General features: G+C 44.9%; 1 protein-coding gene across 1 annotated transcript in view; it reads left to right on the forward strand.

The window, feature by feature from the left end:
• The window catches only part of SLC12A8 (solute carrier family 12, member 8), a 130320-nt gene that overhangs the window by 66671 nt on the left and 41656 nt on the right, over nt 1–21993 (forward strand). The window contains exon 6 of the mRNA XM_011950769.1: nt 5094–5207. Within this exon, the coding sequence (XP_011806159.1) occupies nt 5094–5207 (114 nt within the window). The remainder of the gene's footprint in view (nt 1–5093; nt 5208–21993) is intronic.

Consider the following 21993-nt stretch of genomic DNA (forward strand, 5'->3'; position numbering starts at 1 on the left):
GGCAAAGAGACTCTTCCGAGGTCAAGAAACAAGTGTTGGAAATCCCTGGGGAGGCCAGACGTGGTGGCTCACACCTGTAATCCCAGCGCTTTGGGAGGCCAAAGTGGGAGGATTGCTCGAGGCTGGCAGTTTGAGGTTGCGGTGAGCTACCATAGTGCCACTGCACTCCAACCTGGGCGATAGAGTAAGACCCTGTCTCTTTGAGAAAAAAAAAGGAAAGAAAGAAAAGAAAAGGACATTCCTGGGGAATGACTTTGGGATGGATTACAGAGGGACAGTGTGGTAGATGGAGACCTGAATTCACTCAGATGTGGGGTCCAGGACGGGCTGTGTCCTCCCAGCTGTGTAAACTCCAGCCAGTCGCATACCAGTAGGCACATGGTGTTCCACAGGATAGGACTCCTGCCTGCCCTACACAGATGGGGCCGGGAGAGATGCCGTGATCTCTGTGGGCGTGTTTCCTGGGGCTGAAAGGCAACCTGTGCTGTAGGTATCTCTCTGTAAGGGGGTGCAGTGCCAGGGCCTGGGGACCCACCTCCTAGAGAGAGAGGCCTGGGTTCTGCCACCGGGAGAGGCAGTGGGTGAAATACAGACACATCTGGCTATGTGGCCTCAAACAAGATTTTTCACCTTCCAGAGCCTCCGTGTCCTCAGTCGTCGTACAAGTATGACATTGTAAGGTCTTGGTGCTCAGTGGCTGGCACATAGGAAGGGTTCTGTCATTGGTTGCTTGGCATTATTTTCAGAAGTGAGGCTGCACTGTGATGTTCTTGGGGTGACCTGCACGATCTCTGTGTACACAGTCGTGGCCATTGCTTGGCAAGGATTATGGCATTAAAACCTTATTGGCTGCGTCACTCTCAGGGCTGCTGTGCACTCTGAGGCAGGGCAGGGCGGCAGTCAGGCCTTGGGAAGTTGTGGGTGCCTCCTGGCGGGACAGTCTTAGGTGCAGATGTAGTTGCTAGAGTGGAGGTCTCGAACCTTAAAGTCCATGCCCTCCAGAGAGACTTCAGAAATCTGTCCTCTCCCAAAATGATATGCAAAATGTGGTGTCTGTGGGGACAGGGACCATGGTTTTCATCAGACTCTCAAATGGGGCAACTAAAAGAATTAGGAACCTTTGGTCTTGGCATCAGCAAGTCAGGCATTAAGAGCCACTGTTGGAGGGCATGGCAGATGGCATGGACCTCAGCCCTAATCCTGGGTGTGACCCGCTGACCTCACACCATGCTTAGCTAGCCAGTACCGGCCAGTCAGAGACATCAGTTCCTCCCCTGGGCACCCACTCTGCATAAGCCCAACAGAGAGTCAGCCATGCCTCAGGTCTGGCTGGGCCACCAGGTTCAGGATGTGGGAAAGAGATCCAGGCCCCAGCAGGCAGGATGGGGACCAGTGAGGAAGACTCTTTGGGGACTGGCTCAGGATTGGGGACCCTGAGGTGGGGTGGTGATAGGTGAGGGGTGCAAGTCATAAGGGCCTGGGAAGATAGGGGCAGAGGAAATGAGGCAGGGTCCACTGTGCCAGCTTTGAGGGCTCCTTTTTGTCCACTGGAAAGTGGCCCATGTGAGGGATGGGCCACCAGATCCAATGCCCTGCCTCAGTGGGCTTGGTCAAAACAGAAAATTCTCTCTGAATAAGGCCTCAGACTGTGGGTCATGCAGGTACAACTGGGGGTGTTCTCACCCTCTTTCTCTTTTGCTCAGTTTCTTTCTTCCTTTGATCCTTATTTTATTTTACCTGTCTTGTTTATGTTTTTCTCATAAGCCACTCAAGTCATTTTGGGAAACAGAGTATAAACAGAAAGAAAGAAAAGCTCTTCAAACATAGAAAAGCTTCCTGGAGAAAGTGGGCTTTCAATTGTGGGATGTTTTGTTTGTTTTCCTAAAAGGTATTATTATTTGATGACAAGTAGATTATGTTCATTTAAAAAAATTATTTTGTCACTCAAACTGGAGTGCAGTAGCACAGTCACAGCTGACTGTAGCCTTTACCTTCTGGGCTCAAGTGATTCTCCCACCCCAGCTTCTTGAGTAGCTACTAGCATGCCCGGATGAGAGTGTGTGTGTGTGTGTGTGTGTGTGTGTGTGCGTGTGTGTTTTGTAGAAGGGGTCTTTCTGTGGTGCCCAGGCTGGTCTAAAACTCCTGGGCTCAAGCAATCCTCCCGCCTCAGCCTCCCAAAATGCTGGGATTGCAGACATGAGCCATTGCACTCAGCCCATTAACTTAAATGCGGATGTTTTGTAGAAATGAAAAAAAAGTAAAAGAATTGCCTGTAATTGCATTATACAGACAACCACAGTTAATATTTCAGTGTGTTTTCTTCTAGCTGTTTCTTACATGTATAGATTAATACACCTTTTTTTGTATTTATACTATAAATGGTATCTAAATTAACATATATTACATATAACATGGACAGTTTTCTCTCATACTAAAAACTCTTTATAAGCTTTTAAAATGTCTCAGTCTCACATAGACATTTAGAACCTCCTCTGATGTTTTTTATTTTATATTTATTTTTAAATTTTAAAAAATTGAGATAGAGTCTTGCTCTGTTGCTCAGGCTGAACTGCAGTGGTGCAATCTTGGCTCATTGCAACCTCTGCCTCCCGGGTTCAAGCAATCCTCTTGCCTCAGCCTCCAGAGTAGCTGGGACTACAGGCATGCCCCATCACGCCTGGCTAATTTTTGTAGTTTTAGTAGAGATGGGGTTTCAACTTTTGGCCAGGTTGGTCTCGAACTCCTGACCTCAAGTGATCTGCCTGCCTCGGCCTCCCAAAGTGCTGGGATTATAGGCGTGAGCCACAGCACCCGGCCCCTCCCCTGATTTTACATTATTGTAAGTAAAGCATTGACACATATTTTTGTCTATAGTGTTCTTTGCAAAGTTAAGACTATTTCCTTGAACAAGATTTAGAACTGAGCTTGGCTCCAGCTCAGAGCAGGCTGGGCCAGCAGCAGTGTGAGTGTGAGTGTGCACTTGTGAATTGTGGCAGGGCTCCATTTCTCATTAGCCCTGCAAGAGAGGGCAACTGAGGCAGGCCCACAGGCAGCCAAGTGACTCATTATCTCCGCCTGCGGGTCTTGCTGAAGGAACAGGCGAGAAAAGGCTTCCCAGTGACTCATCTGTTGGGCCTGAAATCCCTCTGAACCTTCAGGCTGGCCAGAGCAAAGCCCTTCAGGCCCGGTGACCAAATATTCCCCTGTGTCAGGGCCGCCCTTGGGCCCTTGGAGATGAATGAGCCTGATGAAGTGTTTTATGTCCTGCAAGGTGGGCCTGCCGGGCATGCACAGCCCTCCGCTCAGATGTGCTTTCCGATCTGCACATCAGTCCAGCTTGGCTGAGCTCAGTTCCAAGGCAGGCTGGGCTAGTTTTCTCCTCCTTAAGACTCATCAGTGAGGTCAGCCAGCGGATAAGCTAAAGTTAACTTAGCTATTATTGCTTTTTTGTTAATGAGGGGAGGGCCAGCTATGAAGACGCCAAACCATTCAGAAAAGTTGTACGGCACTTAGGATTGAATATGCCAGAACAAATTCTGTATTCAGGCAAAATAAAGCAATTGACAATGATTTAAGTCCTGACTGAACTCTCAAGGGTCCCTTGTGCTTCCCTGAGCTTTCGTTTTATTATTTTTTTAAAAAATGTTTTTCTTATGAAGTTGTGAATCTTGGAAGCTGTGTGAAGCGAAGCGCAGGCGACCTCATTGGACTCATCGGAGTGGCAGGAGCCTTCTTTTGTGGATGGAAGCTTGGGCTGTAATTAAGCTCCAAGCGGGTGGAGGATGAGGCTTGGGGAAATTCTGTCCCTGAAACCCTAGGGTTGGCTGTGGGGTGAGAGCTGAATACCCATCCTACAGCACCTCAGGGGTTGAGGGAAAACGAGTAGGGATTGGCTTCTCTTGGACAACAATTCATAGGAACAAACCAACTCCTTCTCAGAGATGAGATTTAGAAGCAGAGGCTGAATATCCTGGGTGTTCCTGAAACCAAGAACACTTGACTTGTGTCTTAAAATTCCGCAGCTCACTAGCGTGTTCACAGATGCTGTTCAAAGTGACCTCCTTTGACAAAGAAGCAATGTGCCTGCAGGGTTGAAACCACTTGAAAAAACTTTGTTAAAGTCGATGTACAAAAATGTTTAAAATGCTTTGAGGAAATAAGATCTGAGATGTTCCTGCTATCATATAGTCTGTGAACAAGTCGAATTGAAAGTGTGGAAGCAAGATGTGCCCATAGGCTGAGAGATCTAAGAGAAAGGTTCTTTTCAGTGTGACCCATATTTGCAACCTAGCTACTGTGCACCAGTGCAGCACTTAGCTCTGGGGGATAGAGACCTGCAGACCTGGATTTCGTGCCTCAAGGAATCTAGCTGGGGAAGGTCTTCCTGTGGCCAGACCTAGCGCCAAGAGCAGTGAGGAGGGAGGAATAGATTCTGATTAGGGAGTGCTTATAAAGCCCAAAGGAGCACCATTTGAGCTGAGCTTGAACAGTTGGCCCACTATGATGCTTAGAGATATGAGAGAAGAGTCTGGAAGGCCAGGAGACTGCCTAACGAAGGCACGGGGGTGGGTGTGGTGGCCTTCCTCAGGGTGTGGCTGCTGGGGAGGAGAAAAAGCAAGGGATGAGTAGGCAGTGGTGGCTGTTGCCAGGTTGTGGAGGCTTTGATAGGAGTTTGGACTTGATTCTGTAACTATTAGGGATTCGTTGAAGGTTTTTGAGTAGGAAAGTAACTTGCAAATATCAATTGATTTTTTAAATGGAAAACAAACACATAAATACATGCTCATTGAAAGATATTTCAGCTATATTAAAGTCTGTGAAGCAAAAGACGAAAATGCTCCCCTTCCCAGAACTAACCACTGCTTCCTTTCATGTTATTTCATCCACCTGTGTCTGTGGGATCGGCACACAAAAGTCAACCCTAGAAGTGGGAAGGAAGATGGTTCTGCAGACCCGCTCTGTCACTCTGTGTCACACACATGCCCCTACTTTTCCAATATTTAAAGTAATATATGAAATAGTACTGTCATCTGGGGAAATGCCTCCTGTGTCTTCTCACTGGGCTCACGTTGCTCTCCATTGCATTATTTCAGAACATGGTTTCATTGGATATTCACCTGAACTGCTACAGAACAACACGCTGCCCGATTACAGCCCCGGGGAATCTTTTTTCACTGTGTTTGGGGTTTTCTTCCCAGCGGCTACAGGTATTGTAATCTGGGTTCCTTTTTACTCTCAAATTTGGGATACAAGTTCTTGGTTCCAAAATTCAGCATCGTCATTGGCCTGCATGTGCTCTTGGTATGTATATCCATCTTTAGATATGGGCTTAGCTTTGACTAAAATTTTGTTATTTTGTTTATTTTTGTGTGTATTTTGTAGAGACAGGGTCTCACTATGTTGCCCAGGCTGGTCTTGAACCCCTGGCCTCAAACATAAAAATCTGTTATTTTAATGGAGTTTACCGAAAGCCCTCAATATGATTTAATCCTCCTCACTCCTTACACATTGCACCTCTTGTTCATAGAAAGGACATATATCTCATAGGGCTGAACAGGACAGATTCCTCAGCAGGACAAGCTGCTCTTTTCACAGGTGGAATAAGTGTGTGCCTGGAATGGAAGGGAATGGAATGGAAGGGAACGCCTTCCCTTCCCCCTACCCATACCAGCACATCTTCTCCCAGACGGCAGAGAAACACTATTGTCTTTTCTTGCTATATCGGGTGTGAGCCAAAACAATATTCCAGGGGTGAGGAATGAATATCCTCACCCTCCCTTCCCCAAGTTCCTGCTCTACAGTGACTGTAGAGGAGTCTCCCACAGCCAAGCTACCTGTAGGACCCCTGCCCCATGCTTGGGTCCCTAGCCTGGTAGGCAATAAGCTAACATGTTGACCAGATGCTCCATAAAAAATAACATTTGCTAGTGACTGGGTTTGTCCCAAGGGAACAGACTCTTAATGAAGAGAGAAAAGCATTTCACTCTTGATCAAGAGAGTGTCAATAGCCTGGAGTGTATTTGCCTTGTCTCCTTGTCTCTCTCCCCTTTCCCTCTGCCCTCCTATATGTGGCCATTTCCTCACTTGTTGTCCCCACCCCAAATGGGATAGGGACAGAAAAAGGAGGAGCTACTGGAATGTCTAAGATTGAGAAGATTGTCCATACAAGTATTAGCAAAGATGTGGAGACACCAGAACCCTCATGCGCTGCTGAAGGGAGTGTAAAATGGTGCAATGACTTTGGAAAAAAGTTTGACAGTTTCTTAAAAATTACATCCAGCTATTCCATGCCTAGTTATCTACTGCAGAGGATCAAAAGCCTGTGTTCATATGAAGATTTGCACATGAACTTTCAAATCAGCTTAAATTTTAATAGCCCCAAACTAGAAATAGCTTGAATGTTCATCAACAGATGAGTGCATAAACAAACTATGGTGTAGCCACACAATAGGAAAACACTCAACAATAAAAATAAATAACTGGCTGGGCATGGTGCCTCATACCTGTAATCCCAGCACTTTGGGAGGCTGCGGAAGGCGGATCACCTGAGGTCAGGAGTTCAAGACCAGCCTGGACAACATGGTGAAACCCCGTCTCTACTAAAAATACAAAAGAAAATTAGCCTGGCATGGTGGTGCATGCCTGTAGTCCCAGCTACTTAGGAGACTGAGGCAGGAGAATTGCTTGAACATGGAAGGCAGAGGTTACAGTGAGCCAAGATCGTGCCACTGCACTCCAGCCTGGGTGACAGAGTGAGACTCTGTCTCTAAAAAAAGAAAAAGAAATAACTATCGATACACACAACAATATAGGTGAATCTCAAAATAATTATGCTGAGTAAAAGAAGTCAGGTCAAAAAAAGAGCAAATAAATATGATTGTATACATCTCCATTTATATGCAGTTCTATAAAATGCAAGCTATAGTGACAGATGCCTGGGAAAGGGAGTGAGAGGAGCAGTAAGAAGGGATTACCAAAGTGCAGAAGGAAATTTTGGGGGGATGAAAAATATATTCCTGGTCTGGCATGGCAGCTCATGCCTATAATCCCAGCACTTTGGGAGGCCAAGGCAGGAGGGTCTCTCACGCTCAGGACTTTAAGACCAGCCTGGGCAACATAGTGAGACCCTGTGGTCTCTACAAAACATGATTAAAAAGTTAGCTTGGGCCGGGCTCAGTGACTCATGCCTACAACCTCAGAACTTTGGGAGGCCAAGGTAGGTGGATCATCTGAGTTCAGGAGTTCGAGACCAGCCTGGCCAACGCGGTGAAACCCCATCTCTACTAAAAATACAAAAACTACCTGGGTGTGGTGGCATGCACCTGTAGTCCCAGCAACTCTGGAGGCTGAGGCAGGAGAATCACCTGTAGTTCCAGCTACTTGGGGGTGGGTGGTGGGTGGCAGGAGGACTGCTTGATCCTGGTGAGCCTTGGTCACGCCATGGTACTCCAGCCTGAGTGACAGAGTGAGACCCTGTATCAAAAAACAAAACAAAAAAAAAAACAAAAAAAAATTTGTGTGTGTGTGTGTGTGTGTGTGTATTCCTGATTATAGTGATGATTTTATGGGTATATTCATATAGCAAAGCTTTTCAAGTTGTTATACTTTAAACATGTACATCTTATAGTATGTTAGTTATACCTCAATAAAGCTGCTAAAATGAAAAGGACAATAACTTTAATCATCTTTAATTGATTTTCCTCAATCCCATTTCTCCTTATAGCAATAGCCTTTCCTTCTCCTCTTCATAGCCAAACATAACATGTCTCCCCATCTCCATTCTTTTATCCTCTGCTCAACTCTCCCACTCTCTCCTTTGGGAATTGCAAGCCTGTCTCTCCAATGACATGGCTCTTTTACCAGTGACTTCCTTGTTACTAAATGCAGCACGCATTTTTAGTTTCTCACTTTATTTGACCTCTCAGCAACAATGCACTTCCCTTTGCATTTCTCTTGCCTTCCATGGTGCAGCCTTCTCAGCTCCCTCCTACTCTCTGACTTGCCTTCATAGGTGCATCCCCTCTGCCTGACCATCCAATATTGGAGATCTTCAGGCTATTCCTAGGCCCTCGCATCTCTTTCTCAACTATTTTCCTTGGAGTCTCATCCATGCTCATTGTTGAATAACCACCTTCTAAACTAATGACTCTAAAATTCACACTTCCAGCCCAGACTTCTCCTCCAATCTTCACATTATGCATTCAGTTGCCCATGTGACATCTTCTCTTGAGTATCTTGGACCGAACAAGTTTGAACCAGACCCATCTCAGCTACCCCTCAACTCGTCCTCCTCCTGTACTCCTGATGTCAGTAAATGGCACCTCCACCCAGCCAATTGCTTATGCCAGTGATCAGAGCACCCTGTTTCTTTCCAGTGCTCTCTAAGTCTTGTCAATCTTACCTCCTAAGAGTCGCTAGATTCTCTCTACTTCTCCTTATCTCTACCACCTGACCACTCTGGTCCCAGCTTCATCTATCACTTGTATCACTGCGTCAGCCTCCTGCCTGACTTTTCTTAAAGCTCGGCCATGGAAATGAGCCTGGAACTAGGGCTTGGAAGTGGCAGGTCGAATCCTGATCCACAAATCCAGATTTGCCAGAAATAGTGCGTTTTCATTTTTATAAAACAAGAAGAGTCAGTCTCTGACTCTAAGCCTTTATTCTGCCAGGATGGCTTAAAATTAACATCAGTAATTCAGCATGCCTCCACCTGCTCCTGCCATGCTCTGCACCAGTTCCAGGGGCTTAGGGTTTTATACAGTACCCAGACGTGTTCGGGGGGCTCTGCAACTCCTTATCTGTAAACAGAACCAGGCCTTCCCATCGTCCTGTCCATAGGGCCTTTCAGGTTTGTGCTGCCTCTGAGCCACATTCAGGGACCAGAAATCTGAGATTGGGAACCCTATGCTTAGGGTCTGTGTACTCCCCCAGTACATAGACTGGGGGTCTTACCAGCTCCTCATCAGTACTGCCAGGGAGTGGGGGGGTCCCAGGTCCTCATTTCCCCAGAACCTGTGAACAGCCTCTCTCTCCCCCTGCCCCAAACTCCAGAACCAGTTTTATGTCAAATATGGGGGACACTCCTGTCCAGGGCCAGCGTTCTGGGTGTGTGACCTATGAATTCACACTGTCCCTGCCCTGAGAAGGGCCTCATGCTTGTTTTACGGCTTTGCTGTTTCTAAAATTCTTGGACCGGGCACAGTGGCTCATGCCTCATAATACCAGCACTTTGGGATGATGAGGTAGGCAGATCACTTGAGCCTGGGAGTTCGAGACCAGCCTGGCCAACATGGTGAAACTCCATCTCTGCTAAAAATACGAAAATTAGCTGGGTGTCGTGGGACATGCCTGTAATCCCAGCTACTCAGGAGGCTGAGGCAGGAAAATCGCTTGAACCTGGGAGGCAGAGGTTGCAGTGCACCGAAATCATGCCACTGCACTCCAGCCTGGGCGACAGAGTAAGACTGTCTCAAAAAAAAAAAAAAAACTTAATAATTTTTGATTCTGCATTTGTATTTTTATGTGGCCCCACAAACTGTGTGATAGTTTTTCTCCTTGTCCCCCCCCTGGTTTTCCCCAGCCATTCTGCTGTTTCTTTTCTGTTTCCCTCCAAAATCTTCTAAGGACCTAGGCTTTTGAGAAACAGAAGCCAAAACAGTGCACAGGCAAATTCTGCTTCCTCTCTGCCTCCTGTCTCCCACAAGGCAAGAGAATATAGGTCAGCTTCCTCTTGAATGGACAGAAAAGGAAAGGGGAAAAACAGAGGGAATTAAAACAAAATTAACATCTGAAGATGTTTCCCAGCTTCTCTTCCTCTCTCCTTCCGCACACAAATTGAAAACCATCTGAGTGTTCCCTGGGGCCTGGTAGTGTCCCCACTGAGTGAAGACCCCTGGGCTGAGATGCCAGGTTAGCATTTACCCTAGAGGCAGGGGCAGAAGGCCTCTTTGCCTGGTCACACTGCACAGGGAATGTCCCGAGCGTACTCCAGTGCACCAGGGGGTTGTCTTGGCAATGTGGCCCTGATGAGCCCCTCCACCCTGCTCCCACGGCTGGCTTTCCTAAGAGAGAGGATGCCTGGTGTGAGTGGGGGTTGAAGCGATTCTTGTGCTTCAGCTTCCTGAGTAGCTAGGATTACAAAAGCATGCCACTATGCCCAGCTAATTTTTGTGTTTTTAGTAGAGATGGAGTTTTGCTAGGTTGGCCAGGCTAATCTCGAACTGCTGACCTCAAGTGATCCACCCGCTTCGGCCTCCCACCTCCCAAAGTGCTGGGATTAGAGGCATGAGCCACCATGCCTGGCCTATATTCCCTTTTGATAATGATACTAAAAGCCTCACAGACACTGGACATTCTGGCTCAGAGATGGAGTGTCGTCGTCCTTCCGCGGAGAAAGCTATAGCTACCTAAGACGATGAGGCAAGATTTGTTTTCTGTGGTTTAACTTATGAGTATTATTTTGTAAGATTTCAAATGTAAAATGATAATAGTGCATAGATTGTAACTACACAGGCCTCTCTGCCCCACCCCTTTTAGGGGACATGCTTTTCTGTCCCTTCCACTCTCCTTTGGCCCAACCAAGGTGAGGAATCATTGATCCGATCCTTTATTTTACCAGATGGGGGAGGAGGGGTGCAGAGGAGCTTGTGAAGGACCCGACAGAGGTTACGCAGCTGATTAGTGGCCAGAGTTGGGCCGCCACCCTGCTGTGGAGAGCTGCCCTCTGTGTCTCTGTCTCTGTTTTTCAGGGCCCCAAATGTAAACACGATAGGCAGGACGAATGGTTTGTATGACTTGCTGTCTCCTGGCAGATGTTCGGTTAAGCTATGAAAAGCATGGATGATTGGCAGTTTCCATGGTGATAGATTTGCTAAGGATTAGCTCCAAGTGAGTCATGGCTGGGGCTCCCTCCAACGCCATCCTTTTCTGGAACAAGAGAACCTCCAGGCTGTGGCAAGGGGAGAGTTTTGAAGAACAAACCTTTCTGTCCCCCAGCCCCCCCTCCTCCCATCAGAGATATGATAGTTAAGTTACTTCAGATGTTTTATCCCAAGGGCAGGTGACTTCCTGGGAGAGCGGCTGGAGATTTGGTCTGGGGGCTCCTCTGGATTTAGGAAGCTGTCCCCCTGCCCCCTCACTGCACTCTTCTCCATTGTGCTGGTGGCTGCAGGGGTGGAGTGGGGGACTTGGAGTGGACACCGTACTTGCTTTGCTTCTCAACGTGTGTTCCTTCTCCAAGCTTCACTACCAACTTTCCCTGAGAAACAGACATCCCCTCTCTAGGATTTCACACACACCACGCGGATGCAGCCACTCCGGGGATCCAGGAACACCATTCACGGAGGAACTAGGAAATGGAAATTCCCTGAGAAGAACGTCAGTCATGTGAAGTCCTGTAACCCTTGTTCCCAGATTCCAAACTCTTACTGGAAGGGATAAGAGCCTCTTTGGCCACAGCCAACACATGGGCCTGTGGTTGACCACACCCAGCATGAAAAAATGTGGTAGAAAACCTACAGCCTTTACTGAAACGTCCACGGTCACCTTCCTTTTCAAGAGCCCAGCTATTTCTGTGATGCCCTTTGACCTCCCGGGGCCTGACTCCTCTCTCCTGCTCATGTACACACTCTGGGAAGCTCTGGGAGTTTGCTGGGCCCTCCAATTGGCTGGTTGTCTCCAGGCCCCTGAGCCCGGCTGTTAGTGCTCACCCCTCCTCTGGTCTACTTCCCCCATTCTCCCCTCCCAGGCGTCCCCTGGGTCTCCTCACAAGTTATGTGTCTTATGAGTGAGAGGACAAGAACCTGCTTAAACATGGAGATCAGAATGGGGTCCCCATGTTTAAGGACTAGAGAGCCCCAAGTAGGGACATCTGAAGAAGGGGGCTCACTCCACTCCCTTCATTCTGATGGACTTGTGAGCAGAAACAGGAGACAAGATGGAAGCTTTGGCTGGGCTCAGTGGCTCAAGCCTGTGGTCCCAGCTACTTGGGAGGCTGAGGCAGGAAAATTGCTTGAACCCGGGAGGCAGAGGTTGCAGTGAGCTGAGATTGCATCACTGCATACCAGCCTGGGCGACAGAGTGAGACCCTGTCTTAAAAAAAAAAAAAAAAGGGCTGGGCGCAGTGGCTCAAGCCTGTAATCCCAGCACTTTGGGAGGCCGAGATGGGCGGATCATGAGGTCAGGAGATCGAGACCATCCTGGCTAACCCGGTGAAACCCCGTCTCTACTAAAAAATACAAAAAACTAGCCGGGCGGGGTGGCGGGCGCCTGTAGTCCCAGCTACTCGGGAGGCTGAGGCACGAGAATGGCATGAACCCGGGAGGCAGAGGTTGCAGTGAGCTGAGATTGCATCACTGCATACCAGCCTGGGCGACAGAGTGAGACCCTGTCTTAAAAAAAAAAAAAAAAAGGGCTGGGCGCAGTGGCTCAAGCCTGTAATCCCAGCACTTTGGGAGGCCGAGATGGGCGGATCATGAGGTCAGGAGATCGAGACCATGGTGAAACCCTGTCTCTACTAAAAATACAAAAATTAGCCAAGCATGGTGCATGCCTGTAGTCCCAGCTACTCGGGAGGCTGAGGCATAGAATCACTTGAACCCGGGAGGTGGAGGTTGCAGTGAGCCGAGATAGCACCACTGCACTCCAGTCTGGTGACAGAGTGAGACTCCCTCAAAAAAAAAAGGTTTATAATTATTATACATGTCTATTTTTTGTGATTTTTATTTATGAAATTAATTTCTAATTGTTTTATCAAAATAATTATACATATCTATACATGTCTATTTTTTGTGATTTTATTTATGGAATTAATTTCTAATTGTTTTATCAAAATAATTATACATATCAACAGTTTGTATCAAAACAATTATAAATATCGGCAATACTTATTATAGTAACCTATTATGTCAGGCACTAAGCAACTTTGTGTATAGTTTTCCATTTAAACTTCTCCACAGCCTGACTGGTTCCATCAGACACAGGGCTGCCATGAAGTAGATGAAGCCTGGGCTTCAAGGTCCCTCACTTGTGTGGGCTCCTTCCAAAGCCCTGTTCCTAATTTTATATTCATAATTTTGCACTTTCAAAAAAATTTCGGGCCCCACGGAACCTAGATCCTCCCACAGGTTCTATTATTTACCCATTTTACAGATGAGGAAACAAAGACATAGAGAGGTTATTTCCCCAACATCTCCCAGCCAGTGAGCGGTAAACCCCGCTGCTTCCCACGTCCTGAGAGAGGATGCTGCAAGAGAGAACACACAATGTTGGTGCCACCCCTCATTCAGAAGCCAATAAATCTTGCCTGGGTCCTGGAGATAGAAAGTTGCATTATTTGACACTGTCTGTCCCAGCAGGATCTCTAAAACATTGGGAGGGAGGGAAACTCACAAGTTGTGCTCCAAGAACAGAGCAAGAGAGGTTTAGAGATTTTTGCAGGAACAGCTAAACAAACAAACCAACAAGCCAGGTATGGGAAAGGAATGGGGTTTGGAAATCAGAAGGAAGGTAAGGAGAGGCAGACCAGTCTTTAGGAATCTGAGGGATTTCTGAGTAAGGAGCAGAGCCCATCTCTCCTGGGTAAGCATTTATTTAGCACCTACAAGGTGCCAGCCACTATGCTAGGTGCTTATGAATATCTGTTCCAACTTCATCACAGCCCTGCAAAGCAAATAGTATAATCCCCATTTACAGGAGAGGAAAGCAGGGCTCGGAGCCACATTGCCTCCAGACAGTAATAGATCCCTTTTGTTTTTTCAGTTAAAAAAAAAAAAGGCAGCAGATGAGACTTGGGCACGTTCGTGCATGTGTAGTCTACCTTCATAAGAAAGAAAAATAAAGTTATGAACTTAGAAAACAGGCAGCAGAGAAACAATTAAGCTATAAATGGGAAGAAAAAGTTGAAGAGTTTCTCAGGACACAGATTTGGATTGAAAAGTCCCCAGGAGGAAGCTTGGAAGTTCCTTGAGAAAGAGTCAGTAGTCCTTTGTGAACTGACAGGACCCTGAAAAGCCTAGAAAAACTGTTGGGCTTTTCTTTTCCTACGAATGTTCATTTTCAGGAACAGAAAAGGGAATTGGAGTGGGAAGTGGGCTTGTGGTAATTGGCAATAAGTAAGGACTTTGGTCTACGTGTGCTATTGGGTGATTCAGGGGGCAGGGAAGAAAAGAGATGAGCTGTCCGCTTGCAAATGTTGGTAAGTGGTCATTGACATTTACACTGGTTATTTTACCCAAGGATGTATATTTGAGAGCTGTAAGGGGTTGATTCATCTTCTGGCCGTCTATGTCTTCTGTGAGACCAGACACTGGAACTAGGCGCTGACCCCAAGCCCCCTGTTCACCATCCATCGAAACTGTAGGCGTAATGTCAATGTCTAGGTGGCTACGGATGCCAGTCGAGGTGTAGCCTCATAAACCTAAGCTGGTCAAGTGATGGCTGACACCATCAGACTTGCATATTACAGCTGAGATCATAAAGATGTGCCTGGAGGCCCCAGGACTGGGGTGGAAGACCAAGCCAGAAGGCTTTCCCCGTATTAAGGAAGCCGTTTACGTAAGTCACATGGTAACAATGTGCAGACCAGACAGATCATCGTTGTGACGCAGGGAGAAAAAACATTTTTGGGTAAAGCAATTAACTGCTTCCTGGAACTGGCGTTGAAAACCCAGAAATGCCATCAATCCAGCACCGTCTAGAGATGAGGAACTGGTGATGCAAGCGCCTGTGGGGAAATCAATGCGCTGCGCCGATTGTAGCTGATAAGCTCAGCCTTGTGGTGGGGATGTAAACCCACATTAATCATGCAATTACTGTTTCAGAAGGGGAAATCTACAAAGAGCAGGGGTGTTAGGAAGAAATGGAGAGGCTGTGTGATGTAGTGGAAAGAACACTGACTTGGAATCAGGAAACTTGAGGATTAGTGCTGGTTCTGTTAGCAATTAGCTTGGAACACTTGAATCAAATGGCTTCCCTTCTTTGGGCCTCCGTTGCTTCATCTGTGAAATAAAAGTTTGGAGAAGATGATCGCTGGGGTACCATCTAGCCTTAAGAATCATGATTCTAAATAGCCGTTTTATTTTTTATTTTTATTGTTTTTGAGACGGAGTCTTGCTCTGTCGCCCAGGCTGGAGTGCAGTGGCGTGATCTCGGCTCACTGCAACCTACCCAGGTTCAAATGATTCTCCTGCATTAGCCTCCCAAGTAGCTGGGACTACAGGTGCATGCCACTATGCCTGGCTAAGTTTTTGTATTTTTAGTAGATACGGGGTTTCACAATGTTGGTCATGCTGGTCTCGAACTCCTGACATCAGGTGATCCACCCACCTTAGCCTCCCAAAGTGCTGGGATTACAGGCATGAGCCACTACATCCAGCCCTAAATAGCCAAATTTAAACAATTTTTGGAAGCCCACCAAGAAAAGTGTCAAGACCAAATAGTAATTATAAAATGGGTACTGAGTGTTTCCCAAACTGTGCTCTGTGGAACTTTAATAATGAACACAGTGTTTCATTTCTTTAAAAAAAAAAAAGGGTTCAATGCCAAATAAGTTTTGTGAAACACTGTGTGCTGTTCTTAGCGATGGACAGTGAATATTAGCATATCATAAGCACTACAATAGCCCAGCACTGAAAACCTCTCTAATTAAGGTTTTCCCAACCTTATTTTCAATTGTGGAACTTTTTAAAAAATGTAGTATTTGTAAAACACCTGGGCAGTAATGCTCTGGGAAATAGTATTTGTTCTATTATGCCAACCCTAAATGTAACTCTAACCTTAACGATAGTGTTTTAAAATTGCACTGGATGCAAAAGGAAAGCAAACTAGAGAATTTCTGTAACACTTAACAAAGATGGGAAAAAAAATACTAAGTCAAAATACTTTTTCTAGCTCTAACTAGCGAATGAGACATTTATAATTCACCGAAGCTAGAGAGCGTTGCCCAAGAATCGTGTGGTAACACAGAGGTAGAATTTTGGAAATGACAGTCACAGTGTGTGAGCCCCTATAACAAATGTGCAGGCTGGGCACTGTGGCTCACGCCTGTAATCCCAGCACTTTGGAGGCTGAGGCAGGCGGATCACCTGAGGTCAGGAGTTTGAGACCAGCCTGGCCAACATGGTGAACCCATCTCTACTAAAAATAAAAAAATTAGCCAGACATGGTGGCAGGTGCCTGTAATCCCAACTACTTGGGAGGCTGAGGCAGGAGAATCACTTGAACCCAGGAGGCGGAGATTGCAGTGAGCCAAGATCGCACCATTGCACTCCAGCTTGGGTGACAGAGGGAGACTCCATCTCAAAAAAAAATCCAAACAAACAAAAAAACCAAATGTACACTTTGCCACAGGAACCGCCCACATTGCCCCAGCAGGAATCACCCATGAGACTTCTTGTCTGCAGTCCGAGTTGCCTGCATCTCCTTGTCTGTGACTCTTTGTGTCTGTGATACGATCTCCTTTCTGGCTTCTCTGTTTTCTCTCAAAAGCCAGCTTTCTGGCCATGTCTGGGCCTGGCTCATTCCCGTGTTACAGTCAGTCCTTTCTCCTCCCACTGACCAGCATCCTAATGTACTGCACATCAGGAAGCCTACACAGAACCTGGGGAAGGAGGAAAGGGGGTTTGTTATGGAGACAGTATGAAGCAAGAAGCAATTAGGATCAATCAGTCACTTTCTTCCACAGAAGCATATATCGCTGTGGTGTTCTCAGGGGTCTTCATGGGTTAACTTCTGTATAAATGATCTGAAGGAAGGTGTACAAAATGACCTGACAGACTGTAGGAGGTACAACGACGGCGAGGAATAAGGAGCACTACGTCATGATGTGGTTTGGCTCTGTGTCCCCACCCAAATCTCACCTTGAATTGTAACAATTCCCACGTGTCGTGGGAGGGACCTGGTGCGAGGGAACTGAATCATGAGGGTGAGTCTCTCCCATGCCGTTCCCATGGCAGTGAATAAGTCTCACGAGATCTGATGGTTTTGTAAATGGGAGTTCCCCTACACAAGCTCTCTCTTGCCTGCCGCCATTCAAGAGGTGACTTTGCTCCTCCTTCACCTTCTGCCATGATTGTGATGCCTCCTCAGCCATATGGAACTGTGAGTCAATTAAAGCTCTTTCCTTCATAAATTACCTAGTCTCAGGTATGTCTTTATTAGCAGGGAGAGAACAGAGGAATACAGCAGGTCCTGGATATTCCTTTTTTTTTTTTAATCCAAATAAGACCTGTACATGATACAAAATAAAACAGCACAGGGGCTTGAAATACAAAGCAATAGTCTCCCACCCCACCTTTCACTATCTCCAATACTCCTCCATAGGGACAACCACTTTAATCATTTTTAGTACTTTGAGAGCTGTGTATAACCAAGCAACGTAAGTATACATATAATTTGGTTAATCAAAGTCAGACATCGTCTGTTGACTTCATGCTAGGAAATACGAGAGTTAGCTTTCTTACATGCTCCCTCATCCACTTTCCAATGTTTGATAGTTATATTTTTAGTTTTACTTATTTTGATGATTACATTGATAATTTTAAAGAATATACTTAAATCTCTGCTATTCTATCAGTTTTAGGTTACATCCCTTCAGTTCTTGCTGTTGGCGTGGGAAATTGAGATTCTGTGTTGTGTTTTAAGATTAATGTATTAGAATTATATTTATTTTATGTGTATCTTTATTTTTATAAGGAATGCTTTAGTTATTGTCCTAATTTTAAAGGAAGCTACATAATCCTTTTGTATTTGAGTTTTTAGAGCATTATCAGGAAAACTATAGATAGCAAGTTGATTATTAGCAGGCGAGTGGGCAAAATCCCATGAAAAATGTAGTTTAAAACTTTAACTGAACAAATAGTTTCTCTCTCACACACACATGCACACATACACATAAACACACACACACTTATTAAAAATATTTTTTGCCTTGAGGTTACAAGTCAACTATCTTTGGAACTATGAAAACAAACTGCTTCATATATTTGACATTTCTTTGCTCTACTTAGCAAACACTCAGAAACTCAACTTTATGATAACAAGATACAAAATAGTTAACTTAAAATTTATTGCAACTGCTATGTAAATATTTGCTAGGTTTTTCCATAGCTACCTACCACATTTAACAGGTAGCTCAAAAGGCGTGGCTTAGATTACCTTTTAAATTTGCTTATTAAACTAATTGAAGCTTGTAACATTCAAGTCAGGCCTAGTGAATGAACATGAGACTTATATATTTTTGTTTTCTACGTTACTATGATGAAAATATTAGTGCTTTTTCTCTTCCCTCTCCTTCTCTTTCCTCTTTTCACTTCCTAATATCAGCTAGCTATAACCTTCTTTTACATTGTCAAGATAGATAATATTCATATTCTGTTTCATAACTATAGTTGCATTAGTTCATTCTGGCACTGCTATAAAGAAATGCCTGAGACTGGATAATATATAAAGAGGAGGTTTAATTAGCTCATGGTTCTGCAGGCTGTACAGGAAGCATGGCAGCATCTGCTTCTAGGGAGGACTCAGGGAGATTTTACTCATGGCAGAAGGCGAAGGGGGAGCAGGTGTCTTCATATGGCAGGAGCAGGACCCAGAGAGAGAGGGCGAGGTGCCACACACTTTTAAACAACCAGATCTTGTGAGAACTCTATCACAAGAACAGCACGAAAGGGTTGGTGCTAAAGGTGCTAACCATTCATGAAGGATTCACCCTCAAGATCCCATCACCTCCCACCAGGCCCCACCTCCAGCTCTGGGGATTACAATTGAACATGAGATTTGGGCAGGGACACAGATCTAAACCATATCAATAGTTATGTCCTCTGTGTTCTGCCTATAGGCCAATTTTAGAAGGTAAAGAACAATAAGCAAATACACGATTATGACTGCAGCTGTTGCTCCCTGAAGAGCAAAGTGTTGGGCTGGAATTTCATTTTCTTCACTGTGATTCTCATATAGCCCTTGTGTCATTTAGGAGAGAAAGTTCCTATACCATGGTCAAATGGGAGAATTTTTCTAACATTTTATTAGTTGTTTAAAATCATGTCACATTTTGGTTTGCTTCATATTTAGACCTTAACTTTAATTTTTAAATTAAATTTTTATTTTTTAATTTATTTTTAACTTTTAATTAAAAATTTTAAAATTGACACATAATGGCACATATTTTTGGGATATGTAGTCATACATATAATGTATAGTGATCAGATCAGAGTAATTAGCATATCATCATCTCAAACATTTACCATTTCTTTGTATAGGAGACATTCAATATCCCCCTTCTAGCTATTTATAATGCTTAACTTTCTTGTTCACTTCTCCTGGAGTTTCAATAACTCTTTTAGCAGCCAAAATGATTTATTAATTGAAAATAAATAAGCATAGACATCATTCTTTTCATGTAGATATATATGGTCACAACTACCTTGCCTCTTGCCTACACAAAGGTTTTGTCATTAACATTTCTTCTAAGAGCATTGAGTATTTTGCTAGCAAATTTTGCTTCCTTCTCAGAGTAAGTTCTCTGGCCCCACATCAGGACAGCACTCTGTAAAATGTGGACCTGAAGATAATAGTCCTGGTATATCATATTCTAAAGATGATTCTGAGTGGTAAAAATCACTCCACCTCAAACACAGCCAAGAGTTCACCACCACAGATTTAATGGTATACCTTTTCCCCATCTTTCCCATCTTCTAGTAACTGTAACCCTTCCACAACCCTTTTTGCTGAACACAGTAGACTATATCTAACAATATAAATTTCTCCAAAGCTCATAGGCTTACCTATACTGTGGCAACAGTTTGGACTCACAACTCTGAATCTCTGTAAAAACAGTAAACTAGATGTATATCAAAATGAAAAATGCAAACTGAGATAACCTGTATTAACATGATTTAGTTCTTCCATGAAAACTTTACCCAGGAAAGATAAAGACTATAAACCACTAAATATTATTTGCTTCAAGATATTAATGAAAATCAATTTATCTGATTCACTAGTTTGATTACTTGGACAAAGAGCTCACCTGTCAAATAACAGTTAATGAATTCTTCCCATAAGATACTCACCTTATTCTGTCCACCAATACTAAACTACCATATCACAAATTTTACCCAATCTCTATCCTCCTTCCATCATGAAATACCTTAGACCCCAACATCCTGTGAACATGCACTCCCCCTTGGGAGGTACAGCTGATACCCTGGCAAGGTGGTGTTCTGCCTCACTGCAGTGAGTTCTAATAAATATATCTGGCTTTGCTGTATTAAATGACTGCTTTGTGATATTTGAGGTAGTTCAACAAAAGAGAATGTCAACGGTGCTCTACACGTTCAGAGAAACTTCTCTAATAACAAACTATAGAAATGATCCCTGAAAGTATAGTCATAATAACTCTTCTTTTTATGTTGTTGCCAAAATGTGCAGTCAGTATATCCTTAAAATCATTCAGTTTAATTGTATTGCCCATTGTGCTGGAAGCATTTCCTCTCCAGAGGCATCCCTCCAGGAGCCTCCATTTTTTGCTTTAATCCCTGGCAGTTTCTCTGCTGTGCAACCCTTATTCTGGAACTTCACTCCATTCCTCAGTTATCACCACTGATTTCTGAATCTCATGTTTTCCTTCTTCATGGTTTACATCCTCATTTTGCTGGAATACATATTTTAGTATCTTAGAAACAATATGGGGGAAGTAAATTTTCTGAACTCTTATCTGAAGGAGCTTTGTCACCCAGGCTGGAGAGAGTGGCATGCTCTCCACTCACTACAACTTCTACCTCCTGGGCTCAAGTGATCCTCCCACCACAGCCTCCCAAGTAGCTGGGATTACAGGCATGCACCACCACACCTGCCTAATTTTTGCATTTTTAGTAGAGACAGAGTTTCACTATGTTGGTCAGGCTGGTCTTGAACTCCTGACTTCATAAGATCTGCCTGCCTTGGCCTCCCAGAATGCTGGGATTACAGGTGTGAGCCATTACACCCGGCCTCAAGTGATCCTTCTGCATTGACCTCCCAAAGCGCCGGGAGTACAGGCATGAACCACCATGCCTGGCCCTTAAATCTATTACATTTTTAATTTTAGTGATCATATTTTTAATTTCCAAAAGTTCTTTCTTGTTCTTGGATTTTTTTTTTTTTTTTCTCAGCACCTTGTTTTATAGATAGAATATTCTTCTTGCATGTATCTGGAGCTACTAATCAGTGTTTTCTTCCAAATTCTCTCTGTATCCTGATTTATATGTTTCTTCCAGCCTGGGTTGTTCTGTTTCTATTTATGCATGTATTTGTTTATTTGTTGCTGGTTTTCATCACACATCAGGCGACCTTGGTTGCTGGCGTGGATTTCCCCGGCTGCCATGCGTTTAGGTCTGTCTCCCTGCTGGGGCTCTACCTTGATGAGAAGTTTGTGAGTGCTGTTGATTCTTGAGCAGGGCTTCATTTGGGGTGCAAACGTCCAGCCCTGGTTTTCCTCGGTATACTCAGATCTTGTAGAGAAGCATTCCGAGGCTTTCTTTCCTTCTCTTTTCCTCTGTGTTATGTTCTCCATTTTCTGTTCTATGTTCCAGACATTTATGTGAACCTTTCATCTACTTAGGGTCCCTCAACTTCTCTTTGCTTACAGGAATTTATCCACTTTCCCCCTTTACTATGCTTTCTTTTTTTTTGAAATGGAGTCTCTCTCTGTCGCCCAGGCTAGAGTGCAGTGGCGCCATCTCAGCTCGCTGCAAGCTCCGCCTCCCGGGTTCACACCATTCTCCTGCCTCAGCCTCCCTAGTAGGCAGAACTACAGGCGCCCATCACTACGCCCGGCTAATTTTTTTGTATTTTTGGTAGAGATGGGATTTCACCATGTTAGCCAGGATGGTCTCGATCTCCTGACCTCATGATCCGCCTGTCTTGGCCTCCCAAAGTGCCAGGATTACAGGCGTGATTAACTATGCTTTTAATAGGATCTTGGAGAGGAGTGAATGAGAGGAAAGAAAATGTGCCTAA

The sequence above is a fragment of the Colobus angolensis genome, unplaced genomic scaffold (assembly GCF_000951035.1).
Source record: "Colobus angolensis palliatus isolate OR3802 unplaced genomic scaffold, Cang.pa_1.0 Scaffold31, whole genome shotgun sequence".
Taxonomy (NCBI): Eukaryota; Metazoa; Chordata; class Mammalia; order Primates; family Cercopithecidae; genus Colobus; species Colobus angolensis.